Raw genomic sequence first — 27,726 nt, 5'->3', positions numbered from 1 at the left:
CTAACCCATAACTTCAACTTATCACTGAAAACTGGTGTTTTCCCCTCAAGCCTTAAACATGCCTCAATCACATCTATCCTCAAAAAGCCCTCTCGACTCATCCTCTGCATCTAGCTATTGCCCCATATCAATTCTCCCCATGCCTCAAAATTACTGGAACACGTCCATCTTGAACTGTCCTCCCACCTCTCTTCCTGCTCCCTCTTCGACCGCTTTCAATCTGGATTCCGGCCACATCACTCCACTGAAACTGCCCTAACTAAAGTCACCAATGACCTATTAACTGCCAAAGCCAAGCGGCACTACTCTGTCCTCCTCCTCCTAGACCTGTCCTCTGCCGTTGACACAGTCGACCATTCCCTACTATTACAGACCCTCTCATCTCTTGGCATCACTCACTTGGCCCTATCTTGGATTTCGTCGTACCTAACAGACTGGACATTCAGCGTCTCCCACTCACACACCACCTCCTCACCTCGTCTCTTATCTGTCAGAGTCCTGCAAGATTCAGTCCTAGGGATTCTGCTCTTCTCCATCTATACCAGGGGTGGGAAATCTTTTTTCTGCCAAGGGCCATTTGGATATTTATACCATCCTTCGGGGGCCGTACAAACTCTGCCCACAAAGTACGTCCTGACTGGCACTGGTGTCAGGACATAATCTTTCATTGCATGCCCTTCAGTGTTCAGTAGTGAACACTGCATGTGTGTGCTAACAGAGCAAGAAGAAATGAATGAGCTTGTGGAAATCAAAATACAGCTTTTTGCCCAAGAATGAGGTCCCTGAGAATCTGCTCAGGGGCCTGATAAAAGGTCATTGAGGGCTGTAAATGGCCCTGAGGCCTGAGGTTCCCCACCACTGATCTATACCTTTGGCCTTGGACAGCTCATAGAATCCTATTGTTTTCAGTATCATCTCTATGCCGACGACACACAGATCTACACCTCTGGACCAGATATCACCACCCTACTAAGGAGAATCCTACAATGTCTGTCTGCTATTTCATCCTTCTCCGCTAGATTTCTTAAACTTAATATGGAAAAAACAGAATTCATCATCTTTCCCCCATCTCCCCCAACAGACCTATCCATTAAAGTAAATGGCTGCCCACTCTCCCCAGTCCCACAAGCTCGCTGTAATTTTTGACACTGATCTCTCCTTGAAATCACATATCCAAGCCCTTTCCACTTCCTGCTGAAAACTCAAAAATATTTCCCAGATCTGTACATTCCTCAACCAAGAATCTGCAAAAACCCTAGTCCATGCCCTCATCATCTCTCGCCTTGTCTACAGCAACCTCCTGTTCTGTTGTCTCCCCTCTAACACTCTCGCACCCCTCCAATCTATTCTAAACTCTGCTGCCCAACTAATCCACCTGTCCCCCCGCTTTTCCCCAGCCTCTCCCCTCTGTCAATCCCTGTACTGGCTCCCCATTACTCAATGACTCCAGTTCAAAATCCTAACCATGACATACAAAGCCATCCACAACCTGTCTCCTTCATACATCTGTGACCTAGTCTCCTGGTACTTAAGTGCACGCAACCTCCAATCCTCACAAGATCTCCTTCTCTACTCTCCTCTTCCAACAATTGCATACAAGATTTCTCCCGTGCATTCCCCATACTCTGGAACTCTCTACTCCAACACGAGACGCTTGCCTACCGTAGAAACCATCAAAAGAACCTGAAGACCTACCTCTTCCGACAAGCCTACAACCTGCAGTAACCACGATAGACCAAACCGCTGCACGACCAGCTCTATCCTCGCCAACTGTATTCTCACCCATCCCTTGTAGATTGTGAGCCCTCGCGGGCAGGGTCCTCTCTCCTTATGTATCAGTCGTGACTTGTATTGATTAAGATTATTGTAGTTGTCTTTTATTATGCATACCCCTCCTCGCTATGGAATCGGGTCACCGATGGGTTGGCATGACAACCAGAGGTCTCCAGCAGACCTCTATGGTTGTCACTGCCAGATTGCTATGAGCACCACCCGGTGGTAGGCACTCATAGCAAGCGAGAAATTCTGCTACATACAGGCGATCTGATCATTGCCTGTATGTAGCAGAGCCGATTGGGTTATGGCAGATTCTAGTCTCCCATGGAGACTATTGTAGCATGCTTGTGAAGACACGGGGGATCGGCGGGTGCCCCAGTCCAATAGCCAAAACCGCATAAACCAGGGATCATTCCGCTGAACTCCCACTCTCCTTTTAACATGGGCAAAACGCTACACAGAAAACACAGGGTAAGGCTAAAACAGTGTTGCAATGCTTTATTGAACCACAAAACAGGCAGATAACACGTAGAATAGTCCCAGCAAAATAGCCAAGATGGTGCCCATTACAAAGTCTCTCCCTTTCGCTAACTCGCGGGATAATAGCAGTGGTTACTTCAGCTCTTCCAGGGTCGGTACCTCACCTGTGGTATGCACAGAGAGGTAACGACAGGTGTAGGAAGATGACAGTTCATGGAGTCCATACAAGGTAAAAGGCCAGTTTATCTGAGGATCACAACCTGGTTTCTCTAAACGTATCCATGGTTCAGCGATGGTCAATGGAGCAGATCTGTATTCTTACATTTGAGCCTGAAAACCACGAGGTTGTTTCCTGTAGAACAGAGGTCCCCAGCTCCAGTCCTCAAGGCCCACCAACAGGTCATGTTTTCAGGATTTCCTTTGCATTGCACAGGTGATGCAATTATTACCTGGGCAAGACTAAGGAAATCCTGAAAACATGACATGTTGGTGGGCCTTGAGGACTGGAGTTGGGGACCTCTGCTGTAGAATGACAGATCCGTGTTCCTTGTGATGGAGCCATCATGTAAAATGGCTGCTGTCCTGTCTCTGGTCCTTCGGATGTATGGATGTCTTGGCAGAATCTCTGGTTGTTTCTCTCTGTCAGTCTCTTTATACAGAGGTATGTAACCTATTTTTAGACTTCACAAGTGTCACTCATTCAGTATTTACATAAAGGGTAAGAATGGAGATGAGATGGGGGGCGTGTCCTAGCTGGCCATGTGAGTGGAAGCAGGGAAGAGTGCTCCTGCTGCCAGAAGGACAAAAATCCTGCTTTAACCCCGATTTTCGGGTAAACTCACCTAAATCCGGCTGGCTGAAGGTCCGGAGAGTGCAGCGGTGCGGAGCGGCGGGTCCGGAGTCGGCAGCGATGACCAGGAGGCGGCAGAAAGATGCTGGCACCAGCGATGCAGGAGCCGGCCAAGATGGTGCCGATGCTAGGGAGGACGCCGAGAAGGAGAACGCCGCATGTCAGCGGCGCATGGAGGTGGCCGCAAAGCTGCAGCAGTATGCCAGAGTGGAGGCTGCTGAGGAGGCAGAACCAGGATCTGGAGCTGACCAGGAGGAGGAGTGTTGTGAGTTCTGTTTTTGGGCTCCCTCTGGTGGTTACTGATGGTACTGGGTGATTTGTGTTCTGCTGTCTCTGGTGTCCACCTGTTCTATTAGGATTTGGGAGTTTCCTATTTAACCGGGTTTTCTTGTCATTTCCCCGCCGGCTATCAAGGTTATCAGAGTGTTTTGTTACCTCAGCTTCTGGCTTCAGTAATCTTCAGGACAAGCTAAGTTTTTGATTTTCTTGTTCCACGTTTTGCTTTATTTTTGTCTTGTCCAGCTTGCATATAATTGTTTCTTTGCTGCTGGTTGCTCTAGTGGGCTGTAATTGCTCCTCATGTTCCATGAGTTGGAACATGAGTTCAAGTAATTGCAGGATGGTTTTTTGAAGGGTTTTTTGCTGACCGCGCAGTTTACTTTTGTATCCTCTGCTATCTAGTTTTAGCGGGCCTCATTTTGCTGAATCTGTTTTCATACTGTGTATGTGCCTTCCTCTCATTTCACCGTCATTATATGTGGGGGGCTGCTATTTCTGTGGGGTATTTCTCTGGAGGCAAGAGAGGTCTGTGTTTCTTCTAATAGGGGAAGTTAGATCTTCGGCTGGTGCGAGACGTCTAGGATCAACGTAGGCACGTTCCCCGGCTATTGTTATTTGTGTGTTCAGGTTTAGGGTCGCGGTCAGCTCAGGTTCCATCACCCTAGAGCTCGTTGGTGCTTGTCCTTTTGTGATTCCCTGCCATTGGAATCATGACAGTATAGCCGGCCAAAATGTTTGGGCTGAAGTACGAGGAAAAGTAGTCTGAGGAAGTTTTTTTTTTTTTTTTCTCTCCTCTGAGGTTGCTGCCTAGCCTTAATTGTGCCTGGCTGATTTTTTTTTTTTTTTTCCTCCTCTTAATCCTTGAATGGCTCTGACCTTAGCTGTTTATCATGGACGTCCAGAGTTTAGCTTCCAGCTTGAATAATCTTGCTGCTAAGGTTCAAAATATACAAGATTTTGTTGTACATGCTCCTATGTCTGAACCTAGAATTCCTATTCCAGAGTTCTTTGCTGGAGATAGATCTAGTTTTCTGAATTTTAGGAACAATTGCAAGCTGTTCCTTTCTTTGAAATCTCGCTCTTCTGGAGACCCTGCTCAGCAGGTTAAGATTATTATATCTTTCCTGCGGGGTGACCCTCAAAATTGGGCATTTGCATTGGCACCAGGGGATCCTGCGTTGCTTAATGTGGATGCGTTATTTCTGGCATTGGGTTTGCTCTATGAGGAACCTAACCAGGAGATTCAGGCTGAAAAAGCTTTATTAGCTCTCTCTCAGGGGCAAGATGAAGCAGAAATATATTGTCAAAAATTTCGGAAATGGTCGGTGCTTACTCAGTGGAATGAGTGCGCCCTGGCTGCAAAGTTCAGAGATGGCCTTTCTGAGGCCATTAAAGATGTTATGGTGGGGTTCCCTGCGCCTACGGGTCTGAATGAGTCTATGACTATGGCTATTCAGATTGATCGGCGTTTACGGGAGCGCAAACCTGTGCACCATTTGGCGGTGTCTTCTGAACAGGCACTTGAGACAATGCAATGTGATAGAGTTCAGTCTAGAAGTGAACGGCAAAACTATAGGCGGAAAAATGGGTTGTGCTTTTATTGTGGTGATTCAGCTCATGTTATATCAGCATGCTCTAAACGCACAAAAAAGGTTGATAAGTCTGTTGCCATTAGTACGTTACAGTCTAAGTTCATTCTGTCTGTGACTCTGATTTGCTCATTATCATCCATTTCCGTCGATGCCTATGTAGATTCAGGCGCTGCCCTGAGTCTTATGGATTGGTCATTTGCCAAGCGATGTGGGTTTAGTCTTGAGCCTCTGGAAGTCCCTATTCCTTTGAAGGGAATTGACTCTACACCTTTAGCTATGAATAAACCTCAGTACTGGACACAAGTGACCATGCGTATGACTCCCGTTCATCAGGAGGTGATTCGCTTCCTGGTATTGTATAATTTACATGATGTTCTAGTACTTGGTCTGCCATGGTTACAAACTCATAATCCAGTCCTTGACTGGAAAACAATGTCTGTGTTAAGCTGGGGATGTCAGGGGGTTCATGATGATGCACCTCCGATTTCTATCGCTTCATCTACTCCTTCTGAGGTTTTTGTCTGATTATCGGGATGTTTTTGAGGAGCCTAAGCTCAGTTCGCTTCCTCCTCACAGGGATTGCGATTGTGCTATAGATTTAATTCCTGGTAGTAAATTTCCTAAAGGTCGTTTGTTCAATCTGTCAGTGCCAGAGCATACTGCTATGCGGGATTATGTTAAGGAGTCCTTGGAAAAGGGACATATCGTCCATCTTCGTCCCCTTTGGGAGCAGGTTTTTTTTTCGTGGCCAAAAAAGATGGGTCCTTGAGGCCTTGTATAGATTATCGTCTTTTGAATAAGATTACCGTAAAATATCAGTATCCTTTGCCTTTGTTGACTGATTTGTTTGCTCGCATTAAGGGGGCTAAATGGTTCACTAAGATTGATCTTCGGGGTGCGTATAATCTTATACGAATAAAGCAAGGTGATGAGTGGAAAACCGCATTTAATACGCCTGAGGGCCATTTTAAGTATTTGGTAATGCCTTTCGGACTTTCTAATGCTCCTTCAGTCTTCCAGTCCTTTATGCACGATATTTTCCGTGAATATCTGGATAAATTTATGATTGTGTATTTGGATGATATTTTGTTTTTTTCTGATGACTGGGAGTCTCATGTTCAGCAGGTCAGGAAGGTCCTTGTTTGTAAAGGGCTCAAAGTGTCTCTTTGGAGTCCAGAAGATTTCTTTCTTGGGGTATATTTTTTCCCCTTCTACTATTGAGATGGATCCCGTCAAGGTTCGGGCTATTTGTGACTGGACGCAGCCTGCATCTCTTAAGAGTCTGCAGAAGTTCTTGGGCTTTGCTAATTTCTATCGTCGTTTTATAACTAATTTTTCTAGTGTTGTTAAGCCTTTGACGGATTTGACTAAGAAGGGTGCTGATGTTGCTGATTGGTCTCCTGCGGCTGTGGAGGCCTTTCAGGAACTTAAACGCCGGTTTTCTTCTGCTCCTGTGTTGTGTCAGCCTGATGTTTCGCTTCCTTTCCAAGTTGAGGTTGATGCTTCCGAGATTGGAGCGGGGGCGGTTTTGTCACAGAGAAGCTCCGATTGCTCGGTGATGAAGCCATGTGCGTTCTTTTCTAGAAAATTTTCGCCCGCTGAGCGGAATTATGATGTGGGTAATTGGGAACTTTTGGCCATGAAGTGGGCATTTGAGGAGTGGCGTCATTGGCTGGAGGGTGCTAGACATCGTGTGGTGGTCTTGACTGATCACAAAAATCTGATTTACCTTGAGTCTGCCAGGCGTCTGAATCCTAGACAGGCTCGTTGGTCACTGTTTTTCTCTCGTTTCAATTTTGTGGTTTCATACCTGCCAGGTTCAAAGAATGTGAAGGCGGATGCTCTTTCTAGGAGTTTTGTGCCTGCCTCCCCTGGAAATTCTGAGCCCACTGGTATCCTTAGGGATGGGGTGATTTTGTCGGCCGTCTTCCCAGACTTGCGACGTGCTTTGCAGGAGTTTCAGGTGGGTAAACCTGATCGTTGTCCGCCTGAGAGACTGTTTGTTCCGGATAGTTGGACCAGTAGAGTCATCTCCGAGGTCCATTCTTCTGCGTTGGCAGGTCATCCTGGAATATTTGGTACTAGAGACTTGGTGGCCAGGTCTTTTTGGTGGCCTTCCTTGTCGAGGGATGTGCGTTCTTTTGTGCAGTCTTGTGAGGTTTGTGCTCGGGCTAAGCCTTGCTGTTCTCGAGCCAGTGGATTGTTGTCACCTTTGCCTATCCCGAAGAGGCCTTGGACGCACATTTCCATGGACTTTATTTCGGATCTCCCTGTCTCTCAAAAAATGTCTGTCATCTGGGTTGTGTGTGACCGCTTTTCTAAAATGGTTCATCTTGTACCCTTGCCTAAGTTGCCTTCCTCCTCTGAGTTGGTCCCTCTGTTTTTCCAGAACGTGGTTCGTTTGCATGGGATTCCGGAGAACATCGTGTCTGACAGGGGATCCCAGTTTGTGTCTAGATTCTGGCGGACGTTCTGTGCTAAGATGGGCATTGATTTGTCCTTTTCGTCTGCATTCCATCCTCAGACGAATGGCCAGACGGAGCGAACTAATCAGACCTTGGAAAATTATTTGAGGTGTTTTGTTTCTGCTGATCAGGATGACTGGGTTACCTTGTTGCCGCTGGCCGAGTTTGCCCTTAATAATCGGGCTAGTTCTGCTACCTTGGTTTCTCCTTTCTTTTGTAATTCGGGGTTTCATCCTCGTTTTTCCTCTGGTCAGGTGGAGCCTTCTGATTGTCCTGGAGTGGACATGGTGGTGGATGGGTTGCATCGGATTTGGAGTCATGTGGTGGACAATTTGAAGTTGTCCCAGGAGAAGGCTCAGCAGTTTGCTAATCGCCGTCGCCGCGTGGGTCCTCGACTTCGTGTTGGGGACTTGGTGTGGTTGTCTTCTCGTTTTGTTCCTATGAAGGTCTCTTCTCCTAAGTTCAAGCCTCGGTTCATCGGTCCTTATAGGATCTTGGAAATTCTTAACCCTGTGTCGTTTCGTTTGGATCTCCCGGCATCGTTTGCTATTCATAATGTGTTCCATCGGTCGTTGTTGCGGAGGTATGAGGTACCTGTTGTTCCTTCGCTTGAGCCTCCTGCTCCGGTGCTGGTGGAGGGAGAATTGGAGTATGTTGTAGAGAAGATCTTGGATTCTCGTGTTTCCAGACGGAAACTCCAATATTTGGTCAAGTGGAAGGGTTATGGTCAGGAGGATAATTCTTGGGTGGTTGCCTCTGATGTTCATGCTGATGATTTGGTCCGCGCTTTTCATAGGGCTCATCCTGGTCGCCCTGGTGGTTCTCGTGAGGGTTCGGTGACCCCTCCTCAAGGGGGGGGTACTGTTGTGAGTTCTGTTTTTGGGCTCCCTCTGGTGGTTACTGATGGTACTGGGTGATTTGTGTTCTGCTGTCTCTGGTGTCCACCTGTTCTATTAGGATTTGGGAGTTTCCTATTTAACCGGGCTTTCTTGTCATTTCCCCGCCGGCTATCAAGGTTATCAGAGTGTTTTGTTACCTCAGCTTCTGGCTTCAGTAATCTTCAGGACAAGCTAAGTTTTTGATTTTCTTGTTCCACGTTTTGCTTTATTTTTGTCTTGTCCGGCTTGCATATAATTGTTTCTTTGCTGCTGGTTGCTCTAGTGGGCTGTAATTGCTCCTCATGTTCCATGAGTTGGAACATGAGTTCAAGTAATTGCAGGATGGTTTTTTGAAGGGTTTTTTGCTGACCGCGCAGTTTACTTTTGTATCCTCTGCTATCTAGTTTTAGCGGGCCTCATTTTGCTGAATCTGTTTTCATACTGTGTATGTGCCTTCCTCTCATTTCACCGTCATTATATGTGGGGGGCTGCTATTTCTGTGGGGTATTTCTCTGGAGGCAAGAGAGGTCTGTGTTTCTTCTAATAGGGGAAGTTAGATCTTCGGCTGGTGCGAGACGTCTAGGATCAACGTAGGCACGTTCACCGGCTATTGTTATTTGTGTGTTCAGGTTTAGGGTCGCGGTCAGCTCAGGTTCCATCACCATAGAGCTCGTTGGTGCTTGTCCTTTTGTGATTCCCTGCCATTGGAATCATGACAGAGGAGGAAGCAAGCAAGGCTGAGCAGCATGAGGTACAGAGGGGGAAGGAGAGAGGCAGCATGGCTGGGGCTAGAGGGGGACCTGAAGCCATATCACAGGGAGAAGAGTCGACTCTTAGAGATGTTATCACACTGATCTCTTCATGTCAGCAATCCCTGAACTCCTTGGCCCAGCAGATGCAGGAAGTTAAAGGGGACACGGCACAGATTAATGCGGTTCTGCAGAAAATGGACAAACGTATAGGAGTGGTGGAGGAGAGGGTGAGCACGGCAGAAGATCACATAGTTAAGCTACAAAAAGCTGAAAAGAAGTTCGCCCAAGCAATAGCCGAGCTCGCTGCTAAAAATGAGGATCTGGAAAATAGATCCAGAAGAAATAATATACGTATAGTGGGGCTGCCTGAAAAGACTGAGGGGAGAAATCCCACTGAGTTTGTGGAGAACTGGCTGTTGGAGAAGATTGGGAACACAGTGTTGACAAAAGTCTTTGCTGTTGAACGTGCTCATAGGGTCCCGCCGCAGCCCCCTGCCCCAGGAGCGAATCCCTGTACCATGCTTGCTAAAATACTCAATTACAGGGACAGAGACATTATCCTTAGAAAGGCTAGAGAGATGGAGGATCTGACGGCTGGAGGTAAAAAAAAATCGCCATTTATCCGGATTATTCCGCTGCGGTTCAGAAACAGCGGATGAAGTTTACTGGAGTCAAGCGGCGACTGAGGGAGCTGGGAGTGCAGTACTCGGTGATGTTTCCCGCCAAGCTGAGACTGATGGCTTTTAATAAGACCCACTTTTTCTTGACACCGGAGGACGCTACCCAGTGGCTTGATACTCATGAGAAAAAACTTAAGGGAATGGGCGACTGACATTTCGGCGAGATCCAGTTGGGATTTGTTTTCTCTGTCGATGGAGGAGAGTTCTGCGCTCGTTAGCAATGGTTAAAGAGTTGAGCAACTGTTGGGGGTTTTGCTGGGTCATATTGAAGGAATGGCCGGAGGGGACAGTACCAACTACTAAGTATGGGGGATGAGGGTTATGCTGGGTACTGTGAACTGGTTTGGTACTTTTTCTATATGTTAATATAAGTTGAAATGTTAAGATACAATAAAGTGAAAGTTGGGGGGGAAATTGTGATTGCTATGGCAGCGGGACGCGAATGGAGAGGGTTAAGTAAGGGAGAGTGTTCGCAGTGGGCAGTGGAGCCCCACTCTTGATCAGAGGAAGAATGCGTTATATTGGTGGGGTTATGGGGCAAAGTGGGGAGGGGGCAGGGGGGGTGGGAGGGTTGGGGCAGCTCATACTTGGGAAATTGGATACTTTAAGAAATGATGAGCCACATGATGGGAGATTGTATTAAAATATTGAGTTGGAATGTGAGAGGTCTGGCGGATAAAACACGGCGGGCGGCAAGTCTGCAGTATGTCCGAGAACAGAAGGTCTCAATGATATGTCTGCTGGAGACACATTTAGTGCGGGAGAGGGTAAACGTATTGAATAGGCGCTGGATACAGAGGGCGTATCATTCTACTTTCTCGACGTACTCTAGGGGTGTGTCTGTGTTAATACCTGCGGGGGTGCAGTATGAGGAGGTAATGGTAAAAGAGGATGTGGATGGTCAGTATGTGGTGGTGAAATGTAAAATAAATGGAGTGTTGATGTGTATAGCGGCAATGTATATTCCGCCCCCATACTCAAGTAAGAAGATAAGAGAGGTGCTGGAGAGGGTAGAGCGTTGGGGACCGTTACCATCTCTAATTATTGGCGACCTTAATAATATCTGTGATGACTTTTGGGACAAAAACAAAAATCCCCAGAATAGAACAGGGGGACATATCACTACGTTTGGGACCTATGTCCGGGAAGTAGGTATGATTGATTTATGGAGAGTTAGACATATTGGGGAAAGGACGTACTCATGCTACTCGCCAGCTCATGGTACTTTGTCTGGGATTGACTTGGCGCTGGGTAACTGTTTACTGGACACGATGGTAGGGGAGGTGAGATATTTGCCTAGGGCTCTTTCAGACCATAGTCCAGTTGAGGTGGAATTTCGGCCGGTGGGGACACGGATCGGAAGCAGGAAGGAGTGGAAGATTCACCCTAATTGGCTACACAGTATGGACTTGGAAAAGATAAAGAAGGAGTTGGTGGAATTTTTTGAGATCAACGAGGGAAGTGTAGATGTTCTTACTGTGTGGGAAGCCATGAAGGCGTACTTGAGGGGACTGCTGTTCAGGGATATTAGCAGGTGTAAGAGGAAATCGAGAGAGACAGAGAGGTTGGCGGTTAAAGGGCTGAGGATAGCCGAGGATGAGATGGTAATAGCGGGTACTCCGGAAGCTGGGAGGAGGCTAAAGGCAGCTCAGAGTCAGTTGGAGGAGGTATTGCTCGGTAAGGCTGAAAGGAAGAGGGAATTCATGAATCTGGCTTTTTACCAGGAGGGCGAATCTGTGGGTCATTTGCTATCGATGGTGGCTTCTGCCCAGAGAAACACTTCCTTTGTTCATTCTTTGGTATCGGGGAGCGGTGTGGCTGTCTCTGAGACTTCAGAGATTTTGGACATTTTTGCGGATTTTTATGCGGACCTATATTCCTCTCAGGTAGATGGGTCGGTGGAGGACACGGTGGCGTTCCTTGAGGAATTGGAGCTCCCAAGGCTGAGTGACATAGATAGAGAAGATTTGGAAGCTCCCATTACGGAGGAGGAATTGGGTCGGGCACTGCAGTCTATGGCTAATGGGAAGGCACCTGGCGTAGATGGATTTCCTGCTGAAATTTATAAAAATTTTGGGGAAGTGCTGATCCCTAAATTAAGGGTACTTCTGGAGGAGGCTAGGAGTGGCGGTCGTCTACCGGCATCTATGCGGGAGGCCATAATAGTGGTGATTCCTAAGGAGGGGAAGGACCCGACACAGCCGGATTCATATCGGCCAATCTCCTTGCTTACTACAGACGTTAAACTTCTGGCTAAGGTGTTGGCGATGAGGTTGACAAGTGTTATTTCCGGCCTGGTGCACTCAGACCAGTCCGGCTTTATGCCTGATCGGTCCACTGCGATCAACTTACGAAGGCTGTATATGAATTTGCAACTCAGATCCGACAACTGTGGCCAGAGAGTTATTGCATCTTTAGATGCTCATAAGGCGTTCGATAGTGTGGAGTGGGGATATCTCTGGCACGTGCTCCGGAGTATGGGGTTTGGACCGCAGTTCATATCCTGGATTCGACTGATGTACTCGATGCCGATGGCTGGGGTTAGGGTAAATGGGGAGTTATCACGGACCATACAACTGGCTAGAGGAACGAGACAGGGGTGTCCGCTCTCTCTTTTGTTTGCTCTGGCTGTGGAACCACTGGCTGCTAAGCTTCGATGGTCTGATGAGGTGACTGGGTTTAAATATGGGATGATTGAAGAAAGGGTGGCGTTGTATGCGGATGACATTCTGCTATTTCTGGCTGACCCGGGTACGTCCTTGGAGGGAGCCATTGGGATTATTGAGCGTTTCGGATCGGTGTTGGGACTTAGGATAAACTGGAGTAAGTCTGTCTTGTTAAAGGTGGATGATGATGGTGGGGAGCCACTGGAGGATGGGCGACTGGAGGTGACTAGCCAATTTAAGTACCTTGGAATATGGGTATCTATGCCGGTCACTGAGTATATACATAGAAATCTGACTCCAATCTTAGGTGTTCTTAAAGCGAAAGCGGATGCTTGGCTTAAACTGCATTTATCTGTGGTAGGTAGGGTGAATCTTATTAAAATGATTTTGATGCCAAAAATACTGTATATTCTTCATAATGCGCCAGTTTGGATACTACGCGGGAGATTTAGACAGATTAACTCTCTGTTCAGGAATTTGATATGGGGGAGACAGCATCCACGTATCAAACTGGAGACACTTCAGCGACCCAAGGAAGATGGGGGATTGGCATTGCCTAACCCTGAAATATATTTTCTTGCAGCCCAGAGTCAGCATTTAAAAGGCTGGGCGCATGAAGGGTCATCTGGGGCGGTACAGCGGCTGATGGAAGTGGTGACAAAAAGAAGGCCAGTGGTACAATGTTTGGAGGATGGATCCCTGGGGGCTCTGGGGAAATTATACCCGACTGTGTTGTTGATACGCAGGCTGTGGGGTAGGCTGAGACATATACGGGGGGTCACGGATTTGACTAGATTCTCACCGCTATGGCATAACAGCAACTTACAGGAGTTTGAGGCACTGGGGGTACTGACAGAATGGCAGGTCAAAGGGATTCAGTACGTGTATCAAATAATTGAGCGAGGTGAATTGAAATCATTTTCCCAATTACAGGCGGAATTTGGTCTTGGGACTGTGGGGGAATTTCAGTATTTGCGGATGAGGCATGCTTTTGGAGCTCAGAGTAGAAACGGAGGTATTGGAATTCAGAGGGATATAGTACTGGAGTATGTGTGTAATGAAGGGACTACTGGGGGAGTCATATCTACTTTGTATAAAGATCTGTTGCACATTTTCCTATTGGGGTTTCCAATAATGGCGAGAGCTAAGTGGGAGAGGGATCTGGGTCCAATGGAGAATGAGACTTGGGAGTCGGTGCTAGAATGGGTCCCACGATTGTCACTGAGTGAACCGTATAGACTGTCACAGCTCTATGTGATACACAGGGTTTATAAGTCACCGATGGTGCTATATAAGGCTGGTTTGCGTGATGATTCTGAATGCCCGAGGTGTAAAACTGCAGATGCTGATATACTCCATATGATGTGGACGTGTCCGAGACAGGCTGCTTTTTGGGTGGTAGTTTTGAGTCATATGGAAGGTGCGTATGGATGTAAGGTGCCAAGGGATCCTATAGTGTGCTTGTTGGGATGTGTGGATGAGATTGGAGTGGATAACAACCTGAAGATAGCTATTGCCAGATTGTTATACATGGCTAGGAAGGTAATAGCTCGAAATTGGATTAGGGAAGAACCACCGTCAAGAGGAGAGTTCCTCCAGTATGTGAAGCAGGGCCTGACACTGGAAAAGGGGTTTTATAAAAAAAGAGGGAAAATCGAAATGTTCAATAAAATGTGGTCTCCGTGGATTGCTATGGGATAGGGGTATTATAGAGGGAGAGTTAATTAAGGTTCCTAATTAATGGTAATGTTAAATGTGGCTTATATTATTGGCCGAGGGATTAGATAGTATATAGGTCTAATGATGGAAGTGCTAAGCAAGGTGAGCTGCTTTGTTGGGTGGGGTTGGGGGGTGGTGGGATTGAAGGGGAATGTTTGAAGGGGGAAAAAAGCTTTGTATTGAAAATGAGAATGTAACATGTCATTTATCTTGTTATTCTTAATAAAAATTTATTTGAATCAAAAAAAAAAGAATGGAGATGAGATCAAGTAGCATTACTTGATTATTTAAATATTTGCATAGCTTTTCCCTCTCTGCTTTTGAAGTCAGCAAACTGGCATGATAACACAACGCATAATTAGCATATTAGCAAACATCACTAGTGATCAAGGATAAGCGAGCAATAAAAGTCAATATTAGCAGCTTACACAAACAAAAGTATTTTCTTGACCAACTAGAAATCAACACTTAAATATGAAAGATAACATACAGATAAAATTCTATTATTCTTGATTTGCTGAAAATAGTTGTCTGGTTAGTTAAGATACAATGCAGTATGTCTTCACAATGCCAAAAGTAAAAAAAAGTTTTTAAAAATATTAATAAAAAAATATCTAAAAGTTCAAATTACCCCCCTTTCGCCCCATTCAAAATAAAACAATTACAAAAAAAATCAAACATACACATATTTAGTATCTCCGCGTTCAGAATCGCCCGATCAATATATAAAAAAATTAACCTGATCTCTAAACGGCGTAATGAGAAAATAGTCAAAACACCAGAATTATGTTTTTTTTGGTCACCTCAACATTGCAATAAAATATAATAACAGGCAATCAAAAGATCATATCTGCACCAAAATGGTATTCATTAAAAATGTCAGCTCGGCATGCAAAAAATAAGCCCTAACCCAACCCGAGATCATGAAAAATGGAGACGCAACTGGTATAGGAAAATGCCACAATTTTTTTTTTACTAAACTTTGGAATTTTTTTTCAGCACTTCAATAAAAAAGAACCTATACATGTTTGGTGTCTATGAACTCATAATGACCTGGAAAATCCTAATTGCCAGTCACTTTTAGCATTTAGTGAACATGGTAAAAAAAAAACAACAACTGTGATTGCACCCGAAGATTCACTGACAAGAGGATAAAACTAAACTTTATTAATTACAAATGTAAAACTATACCCATAATTCACCCCTGAAGGTTAGTCAGAAAGTGACTAATAGAAAAACATATACCCCACATCTCAGTATATAGGGTGAGGTGATGTATACACACTCACTCTCCAAGCCTCTCATTTCTATGGGTTTCATCATCCTCACCAAGGACGACTTATCAGGAAACTATTTAATATTGACCTATATTCAAGTGAGACTAGACAAAGAAAACCCAAAAATCATGTATCATGTTATGCGAAACAGTCAGAAAACTAGACACATATTGGTAGATCCCAGATCTCAAACTATATACTTCGTAAGTTTATAAGTCACTCCAGTGTCAGGAATAGATAGTATGTGAAAATACAGTATATACCGCTCAGGGAACACTTAACTTCGAGAGATAATTTCCATATTCATACTAAATAATTGCAGAGATCTCCCACACATTATGGTTGCACATATCCCTAGTCTTTATAATGATATTTCACTCATTCCTTGAAATGACTGCAGCATGGCCATTAGTTAGAAGCTGCTAATGATCTTTGAAGCAGGTAAACTTTCCCTGAGTGGTATATATTGGGCCGTCTGAAAAATAAGTTTAGTCTAGGGCAATTTGTCTGCACTACTAATTGACAGCTGTTACAATACCAAACTAGGGCAGTCCCTATAGGAGGAAAAACACAATAATCATACTGTATTTTCATATACTTTCTATTCCTCACTGACAGCCACTGAAGTGGCTTATAAACTTACTAAGTAGATAGTTTGAGATCTCCTGATGAGTCGCCTTTGGTGAGGATGACAAAACCCATAGAAATTAGATTCTTGGACAATTAGTGTGTATACGTCACCTCACCCTATATACTGGAACGTGGGGTATATGTTTTTTCTATTAGTCACCTTCTGACTAACCTTCAGCGGGTGAATTATGGGTATAGTTTTACATTTGGAATTAATAAATTTTGTTTTATCCTTTTGTCAGCAAACATTAATGACTCGACAACCTCTTTAAGAAGATCCAATTTTGGTTAAAACGATTTCAACATTCTGAACAAAAATGAGGCTTCTCCCCTATGTGACATATCTGATGTTTATTAACAGTTGATTTCCAAGTAAAATATTTCCCACATTAAGAAAATGAAGAAGTCTTCTTCCCTGTGTGAGTTTTCTGGTGTATTACAAGATGAGCTTTCTGGTTAAAACATTTCCCACATTCAGAACAGGAAAAAGGCTTCTCCCCTGTGTGAGTTCTCTGGTGGCAATCAAGAACTGATTTCCGGTTAAAACATTTCCCACATTCTGAACATGAAAAAGGCTTCTCCCTTGTGTGAGTTCTCCAATGATTAACAAGATGCGATTTCTGCTTAAAACATTTCCCACATTCTGAACAGGAAAAAGGCTTCTCCCCTGTGTGAGTTCTCTGGTGGTTATCAAGAGTGATTTTGTGCATAAAACATTTCCCACATTCTGAACATGAAAAAGGCTTCTCCCCTGTGTGTGTTCTCTGGTGGCTATCAAGAATCGATTTCCGGTTAAAACATTTCCCACATTCTGAACAGGAAAAAGGCTTCTCCCTTGTGTGAGTTCTCCAATGTCTATCCAGAGCGGATTTCTGGTTAAAACATTTCCCACATTCTGAACAGGAAAAAGGCTTCTCTCCTGTGTGAGTTCTTAGGTGGTTAACAAAATGTGATTCCTGTGTAAAATGTTTCCCACATTCTGAACATGACTTCTTTTCTTTAGAAGTAGTTTGTTTTTTAATGCCTCTTTTGTGACTTTGATTTTCCTTAGTAGTCGGTAATGAATCAGAAGATGGCACTTGTTCCATAGCATCAGATGACAGATCTTTGCTGTGAAGGGATGATGGTATATCCGTGGTAATAGCATTCACTTCAGTTGTATCTTGTAGGATCTCAAGATCATCAGATTTAAAAATTGAAGATATCAGCTGTCCTTCTGATCTCCTGGTACAGTCATCTGCTAAGATAAAAAAACAATTATTTTTTTTAATAAAATATCCTTGAGTTTTAAATTTGTAAACATTTCTACTTAGCTTGCCATTTTTATGGACAGTTCATGTAAAAAAATGTAATTAATTTACCAAGACAATGACAGTTCACAGTCTAATAGAAAACCTTATAGGATGAACCAGTAGTGCGTGTTGTTCAACTGTTTGTTCATTCTGCCTCCCAAAAATTGAATAAAGAGAAACCAATCAATGTTAATTAGGAGAAAATAATACCAATTCTCATCTCACAAAAATGTCCCCACTCAGGTCCATCATCTGTCAATGGAAAAACAAAGGCTCTCACACTATTAGTGGCTCAAAAGCAACAAGGTTTCTATAAACCAATCCAGCAAAATCAGCTCTCAATTCTGAGTCTTGCAGGGTGCTCAAAGAACATTTAGGATACTTGTATTTAGCAATATTATAGTGAGAAGAACCTACTAAATTTATGGTGTGTCTCCTGGAGCACAATCTGGGCACTAAGTGTTGGGTAATAAAATGGAAAATGTGTAATTATCACTCACCAACATCCACTGTGTGTTAATTTCCGGAAAGTGTCCGTGGAGTCAAAATATTCACTCCTCATGTTGATTATAACCCTCAGTGAATTAATTTATAAAATGGAATCACTTTATCGGGATTTTGACTATTCTGGTTTTCTCTCAGTTATATTAGGGCTTCTGCATATGGGGTGTCCAATCTCATCTGGGATCTGTTCCTGCTGTCCAGCTGGAGTAATCTGCTCCCTACTTCAGCCAATTGGAAACTACCACACCCTACTAAAGCTCAAAGCACATTGCCAGAATCTGCCAGATACAGCTTTCTTATCCTCTGGTTCAATCCTCTGTGCTCAGCTCACATGTGGCTTGTGTATTTGTTTCATGTTGCAACCGTGGCCTGTTTACTGACTACTCTTGCGTCTTCTCATTCTGTATTCTGTCCTTCTGGTTCTGATCCAGCTGCCTGACTATTCTTCTTGCCAACAAACACCACAGAATAGCAGATAACGCCATGGTCCAAGCCTAGGGGTCCCAGTGTAAGTCCAGATCCATGTAAGGGTGCTAAAGGGGTATGAGCAAGGCAATCCTTGCGATACGGAAAGCAGAGAAGATAGTACCAAGCATGTTCATGGTGGATATCTAGATATCTTTTGAGCTGCCAGGTGACCCAATACATTGTGTCTGGAAAGTATTCCAGCTAGATCTGCATTCAAATAGCTAAGGCTGGTTTCATATTTGCATTGGGCAGAGCTGCGGAGGGCTGCGTAGTTCCTGTTAAGCCCCACCCACCGCCGCACCTCTTCTATTCAGCTCCGCCTACGTCAACATACGTCCTGTGCACCTATCTTTAACATTGGGTACGCAGGCCATGCGAATGAATGCAGATGCCTCCGCATGCGTCTTTGTGATGCTGCGCCGAACTGCATCGAACGCAACATGTTGCATTTTGTTGTGGTCGGCACAACATCAAAATGACACATGCGGAGGCATCCGCTTACATTCGCATGGCCTGCGTACCCAATGTTAAAGATAGGTACGCAGGACGCATGCCGAAGTAAGCAGAGCTGAATAGAAGAGGTGCGGCAGTGGGCGGGTCTTAACAGAGGAACTACGCAGCCCTCCGCTGCTCTGCCCAATGCAAATGTGAAACCAGCCTAAATGGCGCTCCTTCCCTTCTTTATACTGTTGTTTGCCCAGACAGTAGCCTACAATCGTATGTAGGGTATTGTGCGAAGTTGGAAAATAATTTGTAAGATCCATTTGTTTTCTATTATCCTTTGTGAATAATTCCAAAGTTATCACCACATAAAGTGTCACACGTCAGATTTTAAAAATGGGGCCTGATTAAAAACACAAAACTGGCTGCGGCAAGGAGGTTAAATCAGAGTATTTTGGACACTACTGTAGTCAAATACTGTGACTATAGACAATTACACATCTACTGAAGTGATCAAACTCAACAGTCTTCATCAGTAATAAATGAGTAACTAGTGGTGATAGTGGTGAAAAGTCTCTGGTGTAAATAGAGTATGGGGCTCGGTGACTTTACAATCTAAACTATCGTAAGGTCCAATATTTTCTGTCAGATGAGTTTCAAGAAGAAATATTACACATTTAAAGAGAACTGCGGATAATAGTGCAGAGCTGAGATGTTTTAAAGGGAACCTGTCAGCAGGATTGTACACAATAACCTACAGAATGTGACAGGTTGGCGCCGTTATACTGATTACTAATTGGTTGATGAAATCTATCTTGTGGTTATTGTTTAATCTGTATTTATAGTTTTCAGTTATTGAGATTCTCGTGCTTCGGGGTGGAGCTGTGGGCGGCCTGTGGGTAGGGCTTTATGTGGTGCTCTGATTACATATGGATCTGTATTAGCTTATGACAGGTTCACTTTAAATTTTGATCTTAGACATTTGGAAGGAGATTAAGAGCTAATTTTAAGACTATCAGGGACTTACAGACTCACATAAGTGATGCAGGACAATCCCACCACAATCAAACTAGCATACAGAATGAACAGGTAAAAAAAGACATGTTTTTATTCTATGTTACATCCCCAACAACAATGTATGTACGAGGGGAGAACTCCAACAGTAAACCAGAGATGCACTCATTTACTGTATGGTGGACCATTGGAGCTACTATGAGTCCTGACCAGAAAATTAGAGAAAATAATATTGCTCCACATTTCAGGAGAGATTGTGCAGTAATCTGAATTACTTATGATCGAAAACATTTATGATGTGGAGTGATTCCAAGAAACCAGGGCTTGAGCCATGCCAAAACATCTCCTGCAGGCGTGAATAAATGCATATTACATCCGTCAGCCGCGCACAGCTTAGAGATATATCATGGCACAGGTGTAATGGTTTTCCTGTAGTTTATCACAATCCTCCTTGAAATTAGTTTTAATACAAATTGAAAAGTCAGGATAAAAGGAAACTCTGCTGTGATTGTACAGAAATTCACACTTGGCCCTCACTGCACATTTAATGTTGTCGATCATAAAAGCAAAGTTTGGTCAGAAAGACTGGACCTGGTCTTGTAGTGAGTGACAATATGAGCACATTCAGCAGCACAGAAGGGGGAGAAGGTAGATTCATCCAATAAGATATCAGGATTCTAGGAAGCCAACTGCTTAATTACCCTCCGCTTTCTCTTACAGGCCCATAATACTTTTCTTCAAGTGATTTTCTAACTTATCAGCACATTCTATATGCTCTGTCATTTGGCTTTGTAGTTTACAGGTCTGGGCAGGTAATGTTCAGCATCTTCTAATCTCAGGGGGTAGGTGAATCCTCTAGGTGGTAAGTTCTATATATAAAAGGGTTTTCAATGCCCAAAGTCATTTGAACAGTTTTGGATGGAGGAGAATGTTGTGGTCTAGAGGCAAAATGGTGATCATGGTAATATGGCCGGACTACACCACCCATAAAGCAGCCACAGCTAGTGATGAGCGAATATACGCGTTACTCGAGATTTCCCTAGCATGCTCGGGTGACCTGCGAGTATTTTTTAGTGCTCGAAGATTTAGTTTTCATTGCCGCAGCTGAATTATTTACATCTGTGATCTGCGAAACGATCGTAGTCCTGTTCTTTCTCCCCGCACCGCTGATCTCTCCCAGCCGCCTCTCCTTACTATGTCCGTTGTTACGTTATGATGAATAAAGGACTTTGATTCGCAATCTACCTGGGTGAGTGCCGCATTTTCCTTTTTCTCCTTGGATATTTACATCTGTTAGCCAGCATAAGTACATGTGGGGGTTGCCACATGTAATCAAGCTGGCTAAGAGATGTAAATCATTCAGCCGAGGAGAGGAAAACTAAATCTCCGAGCACTAAAAAATACTCGGAGGTCACCCGAGCATGCTAGGGAAATCTCGAGTAACGCGTATATTCGCTCATCACTAGCCACAGCCGGTGACTGAGAAGAATCTGTGACTTCCCTGCATTTAGTGGTTACTACTCACCAGGGTAGTCATATGTGGGAATCCTCTCTTTAAACCGCTCATGACCTCTCACATATGTCTCTGTAGTATTAATATGGGTCAGATCTTCACCCTGAAACAAATATTGTAAAAGTCACAGACAGATGGAGAAGTCACATCTATGATCAGCTCTAATCCTGCCATCTCCACTGCACTCATTGCCCAAGTATAAGACATAATACTGGTGAATAAAACAAGACTGAGCACAAGACCTTCCCTCCCGTCTACACATCATAGGGGAGATCTCATGACACCTTCTCTCCATCTACCTGATAATCATGAGCATTGGGATCTCCTTGTTTATAGTCCTGTGGAAGAGGAAGGGGACATCTCTCTGGTGTTGCCCTCTTACTGGATGGATCTGGGGGAAACAGAAACAGGGACTGAATTCACGCTTTACATACAGATAATTATAGGCAGTGTGTATTTAGTCCTGTCTATTACCTGGCGATGTGAGGGGCTGGGGAACCTCCATCATGACGTCCTTGTACAGATCTTTGTGACCTTGTAAATATTCCCACTCCTCCATGGAATAATAGACAGCGACATCCTGACACCTTATAGGAACCTGAAACATACAATGATACCATCATCCCCCCGATCCCTTCATATTGTTACTGTATAATGTCCCATCATTCCCAGCAGTGTCACCTCTCCAGTCAGCAGCTCAACCATCTTGTAGGTGAGTTCTAGGATCTTCTGGTCATTGTTTTCCTCATGTATCAGGGGGTGAGGTGGAGGCCCTGTGATTGGGCTCAGAGGTCTTCTGCATCCTTCAGACACAGGGTCCTGACAGCGCTCACTAGAGGTCTTCTTCACTACTGTGTAATCCTGGTTATGGAGAAACACATTAATAAATCTCACTACAAACATTTCCAGAGTCCTCACCTCTCCTGTTCTGTCCATTTGTTATTTCTATAGATAAGAATGATGTAATGTGACATGATCAGAATCTCTCACCTCTCCAGTAAGCCGGAAGAGGATCTCTAGGGTGAGGTGTAATATCCTCTCCGCCATCTTGTCTCTGTCCATATCCATCCTTGATGGGTAAATCAGGAAAATTCTCTTATATAGAAGATCTTCACTGAGAGGATTCGATATTGTAGAGACCTGAATGAGAAGATGAGCTGATGTAACATCATAAAAATCCTGTGTAATAATACAATTACTGGAGATAATAAGGGAAACATATGACATTTATTATTTCACAGTATTTAGTTTCCTTCTTTACATCTACTAATAAAACCTATATATTTAGGCCACAGACAACAAGCAGTTTCTTCCTCGGAGTCGGCAGCTGAATACGTTCCACATAGTCTCATCTTACATAACGCTAATTCTCGTATCATTTTCCGACACTGGAATCGGCATTAGCAATATTGCAGGATATATTCATTACACATGACTTGAAAAATAACTACTTCATGATGAGGCTTTTATAAAAGCTTTTTTGTTTCCACAAACACAATGGACAGATATTATGTGATCTCAAAGTCTCCATGAACAGTGTTTTATGGGGTTTATTTCTGGTCTTAGGATTTCCTATATTACAAGAAAAACACCAGAAAAAAAAAAGATATTAAAGGGAAGATACCGCGTTTGTAGATCATTAATAAATCAATGTAATGTAGCATAACATGCTGTTATAACCAAGTTTTTATTGCATTTGAAACATATTTCGTCTGTTATAGTTTAAACAAGGCACTTGAGGATGACATCTTGCTTTCACAGTAGCAGCACGACACTTTCAGTGTATAAGTCACCCCATGGTCATAGGAGAGAACAGACTGACGCGGACCCTATCTATTGTAATAAAATTGTCACTGCTGTGAACTGGGCACGCCTCTGTGGGCTTCACAATTCACAGTAGTGGGAATGTTCTGCTGTAGTGATGAGCGAGTATACTCGTTGCTCGGGTTTTCCCAAACACTCAGAGTATTTATTAGTGTTCGGAGATTTAGTTTTCATCGCCTCAGCTGCATGATTTACGACTGCTAGCCAGGCTGAATACATGTGAGGAAAGCCTGTTTGTTAGGGAATTCTCACATGTATTCAGCCTTGCAATAATACAATTTATTTACTATTTTAAGCTTAATTTCACAAAAAAAAACAAAGTACAAGAAAACTGGTGGCACCTTCCCTTTAAAATGTTTCTAAAGAAAATTGGTTCCAACAATTTTTGTAAAAAGAAAAAAACATGGAAAAAGCAGAAGACACATTTTATTTTTCACACAATACACAATTGTTTTAAAAAAAAAAATTAACTCCTTTGGGCCCCAGAACATAGATGTACACAGCAGGGACGGCACAGGTGCGGCTGCAACAAAGACCCTGCCAGTTTAACCACTTGCAGCTGCCAAAAGCAAGCATGGCATTTAAAAACGTGTGACAGAGTTTGCCTGAATGCCCTCCTCCCCCAAGTACTTGATAGTATGAGGCGGCCTAGTTACAACGATACTTACATGCCTAGTAATGGTGTCTGGGCCTGCAATGTACGAAGTTCTACTAGGCTGGGCCAGAGGCAGTCTCCAATAAGTTACCTTTTAGCGCCCTCGTACACATTAGACTAAAGTTACCTGAAAGCACTGATTTCGAGGGGTTTGGTTGACTATATAATGTATTTGATGATGTCAGGACAGAGAAGGATCTGGCATCCTGAATTTCAGAGTGTAGTGAAATATGTATGGATGTATGACCAGGAGTAAATTAACATCTGTCCTGAGACTGCAGCCTTCACAAAGGTCACAACATATGTTATCCTGAGAAAGGCAGTTTCCTGGCTCCAGTAACCCCAGGGGGTTTGCTGTGAACACACACAGAATTTGAAACACTTCACACCTTCTGACTCCTTTTAACAGACATCCCAATTGCAGCATGACACTGTATATTTACTCTGAGAAAGAAAGATTACACGAAGAGTGTTTGTTAAATATTAACCCCTCTGTGACCTTAGACGTACTATCCCGTCGAGGTGCCCTGGGCTTATCTGACCCTGGACGGGATAGTACGTCATAGCCGATCGGCCGCGCTCACGGGGGGAGCGCGGCCGATCGCGGCCGGGTGTCAGCTGCTTATCGCAGCTGACATCCGGCACTATGTGCCAGGAGCGGTCACGGACCGCCCCCGGCACATTAACCCCTGGCACACCGCGATCAAAGATGATCGCGATGTGCCGGCGGTACAGGGAAGCACCGCGCAGGGAGGGGGCTCCCTGCGGGCTTCCCTGAGCCCCCCGCAGCAACGCGATGTGATCGCGTTGCTGCGAGGGTCTCCTCACCTCCCTCCCTGCTCGAGCCCCGGATCCAAGATGGCCGCGGATCCGGGTCCTGCAGGGAGGGAGGTGGCTTCACAGAGCCTGCTCAGAGCAGGCACTGTGAAGCAGCCTGCACTCCTATCAGATCAGTGATCTGACAGAGTGCTGTGCAAACTGTCAGATCACTGATCTGTGATGTCCCCCCCGGGACAAAGTAAAAAAGTAAAAAAAAAAATTTCCAAATGTGTAAAAAAAATAAAAAAAAATATTCCAAAATAATGAAAAAAAAAAAAAATATTATTCCCATAAATACATTTCTTCATCTAAATAAAAAAAAAAAACCAATAAAAGTACACATATTTAGTATCGCCGCGTCCGTAACGGCCCGACCTATAAAACTGGCCCACTAGTTAACCCCTTCAGTAAACACCGTAAGAAAAAAAAAAAAAAAACGATTCAAAAAACAACGCTTTATTATCATACCGCCGAACAAAAAGTGGAATAACACGCGATCAAAAGGACAGATATAAATAACCATGGTACCGCTGAAAGCGTCATATTGTCCCGCAAAAAAAGAGCCGCCATACAGCATCATCAGCAAAAAAATAAAAAAGTTATAGTCCTGAGAATAAAGCGATGCAAAAATAATTATTTTTTCTGTAAAATAGTTTTTATCGTATAAAAGCACCAAACCATAAAAAAATGATATAAATGAGGTATCGCTGTAATCGTACTGACCCGAAGAATAAAACTGATTTATCAATTTTACCAAACGCGGAACGGTATAAACGCCTCCCCCAATAGAAATTCATGAATAGCTGGCTTTTGGTCATTCTTCCTAACAAAAATCGGAATAAAAAGCGATAAAAAAATGTCACGTGCCCAAAAATGTTTTCAATAAAAACGTCAACTCGTCCCGCAAAAAACAAGACCTCACATGACTCTGTGGACCAAAATATGGAAAAATTATAGCTCTCAAAATGTGGTATTGCAAAAAATATTTTTTGCAATAAAAAGGGTCTTTCAGTGTGTGACGGCTGCCAATCATAAAAATCCGCTAAAAAACTCGCTATAAAAGTAAATCAAACCCCCCTTCATCACCCCCTTAGTTAGGGAAAAATAAAAAAAAATGTATTTATTTCCATTTTCCCATTAGGGCTAGGGTTAGGGCTAGGGTTAGGGCTAGGGCTAGGGTTAGGGCTAGGGTTAGGGCTAGGGTTAGGGCTAGGGTTAGGGTTAGGGCTAGGGTTAGGGCTAGGGTTAGGGCTAGGGTTAGGGCTAGGGTTAGGGCTAGGGTTAGGGCTAGGGTTAGGGCTAGGGTTAGGGTTAGGGCTAGGGTTAGGGCTAGGATTAGGGTTAGGGTTAGGGTTGGGGCTACAGTTAGGGTTGGGGCTAAAGTTAGGGTTAGGGTTTAGATTACATTTACAGTTGGGAATAGGGTTGGGATTAGGGTTAGGGGTGTGTCAGGGTTAGAGGTGTGGTTAGGGTTACCGTTGGAATTAGGGTTAGGGGTGTGTTTAGATTAGGGTTTCAGTTATAATTGGGGGGTTTCCACTGTTTCGGCACATCAGGGGCTCTCCAAACACGACATGGCGTCCGATCTCAATTCCAGCCAATTCTGCGTTGAAAAAGTAAAACAGTGCTCCTTCCCTTCCGAGCTCTCCTGTGTGCCCAAACAGGGGTTTACCCCAACATATGGGGTATCAGCGTACTCAGGACAAATTGGACAACAACTTTTGTGGACCAATTTCTCCTGTTACCCTTGGGAAAATACAAAACTGGGGGCTAAAAAATAATTTTTGTGGGAAAACAAAAAGATTTTTTATTTTCACGGCTCTGCGTTATAAACTGTAGTGAAACACTTGGGGGTTCAAAGTTCTCACAACACATCTAGATAAGTTCATTGAGGGGTCTAGTTTCCAATATGGGGTCACTTGTGGGGGGTTTCTACTGTTTAGGTACATTAGGGGCTCTGCAAACGCAATGTGACGCCTGCAGACCAATCCATCTAAGTCTGCATTCCAAATGATGCTCCTTCCCTTCCGAGCCCTCCCATGCGCCCAAACGGTGGTTCCCCCCCACATATCGGGTATCAGCGTACTCAGGACAAATTGGACAACAACTTTTGTGGACCAATTTCTCCTGTTACCCTTGGGAAAATACAAAACTGGGGGCTAAAAAATAATTTTTGTGGGAAAACAAAAAGATTTTTTATTTTCACGGCTCTGCGTTATAAACTGTAGTGAAACACTTGGGGGTTCAAAGTTCTCACAACACATCTAGATAAGTTCATTGAGGGGTCTAGTTTCCAATATGGGGTCACTTGTGGGGGGTTTCTACTGTTTAGGTACATTAGGGGCTCTGCAAACGCAATGTGACGCCTGCAGACCAATCCATCTAAGTCTGCATTCCAAATGATGCTCCTTCCCTTCCGAGCCCTCCCATGCGCCCAAACGGTGGTTCCCCCCCACATATCGGGTATCAGCGTACTCAGGACAAATTGGACAACAACATTTAGGGTCCAATTTCTCCTGCTAACCTTGGAAAAATACAAAACTGGGGGCTAAAATATAATTTTTGTGGAAAAAAAAATATTTTTTATTTGCATGGCTCTGCGTTATAAACTGTAGTGAAATACTTGGGGGTTCAAAGCTCTCACAACACATCAAGATGAGTTCCTTAGGGGGTCTACTTTCCAAAATGGTGTCACTTGTGGGGGGTTTCTACTGTTTAGGTACATTAGGGGCTCTGCAAACGCAATGTGACGCCTGCAGACCATTCCATCTAAGTCTGCATTCCAAATGGCGCTCCTTCCCTTCCGAACCCTCCCATGCGCCCAAACGGTGGTTCCCCCCCACATATGGGGTATCAGCGTACTCAGGACAAATTGGACAACAACTTTTGTGGTCCAATTTCTCCTCTTACCCTAGGGAAAATACAAAACTGGGGGCTAAAAAATAATTTTTGTGGGAAAAAAATTTTGTTTTATTTTTATGGCTCTGCATTATAAACTTCTGTGAAGCCCTTGGTGGGTCAAAGTGCTCACCACACATCCAGATAAGTTCCTTAGGGGGTCTACTTTCCAAAATGGTGTCACTTGTGGGGGGTTTCAATGTTTAGGCACATCAGTGGCTCTCCAAACGCAACATGGCGTCCCATCTCAATTC

General features: G+C 44.1%; 2 protein-coding genes across 2 annotated transcripts in view; both read right to left on the bottom strand.

The window, feature by feature from the left end:
* LOC138663178 (zinc finger protein 300-like) overlaps positions 1 to 27,726 on the bottom strand; it is a 723,911-nt gene that overhangs the window by 309,493 nt on the left and 386,692 nt on the right. The gene's annotated exons all lie outside the window — the stretch shown is intronic.
* Positions 14,342 to 27,726, bottom strand: part of LOC138663173 (oocyte zinc finger protein XlCOF8.4-like) — a 34,181-nt gene continuing 20,796 nt past the window's right edge. The window contains exons 2-7 of the mRNA XM_069749324.1: positions 22,267 to 22,416; positions 21,958 to 22,137; positions 21,751 to 21,874; positions 21,576 to 21,667; positions 21,289 to 21,379; positions 14,342 to 17,284 (exon numbers count right to left, since the gene is read on the bottom strand). Of these exons, the coding sequence (XP_069605425.1) occupies positions 16,434 to 17,284; positions 21,289 to 21,379; positions 21,576 to 21,667; positions 21,751 to 21,874; positions 21,958 to 22,137; positions 22,267 to 22,344 (1,416 nt within the window). The 5' untranslated portion in view covers positions 22,345 to 22,416 and the 3' untranslated portion in view covers positions 14,342 to 16,433. The remainder of the gene's footprint in view (positions 17,285 to 21,288; positions 21,380 to 21,575; positions 21,668 to 21,750; positions 21,875 to 21,957; positions 22,138 to 22,266; positions 22,417 to 27,726) is intronic.

Source organism: Ranitomeya imitator, chromosome 2, assembly GCF_032444005.1.
Source record: "Ranitomeya imitator isolate aRanImi1 chromosome 2, aRanImi1.pri, whole genome shotgun sequence".
Taxonomy (NCBI): domain Eukaryota; kingdom Metazoa; phylum Chordata; class Amphibia; order Anura; family Dendrobatidae; genus Ranitomeya; species Ranitomeya imitator.
This window is presented reverse-complemented; position numbering and strand designations above follow the sequence as displayed.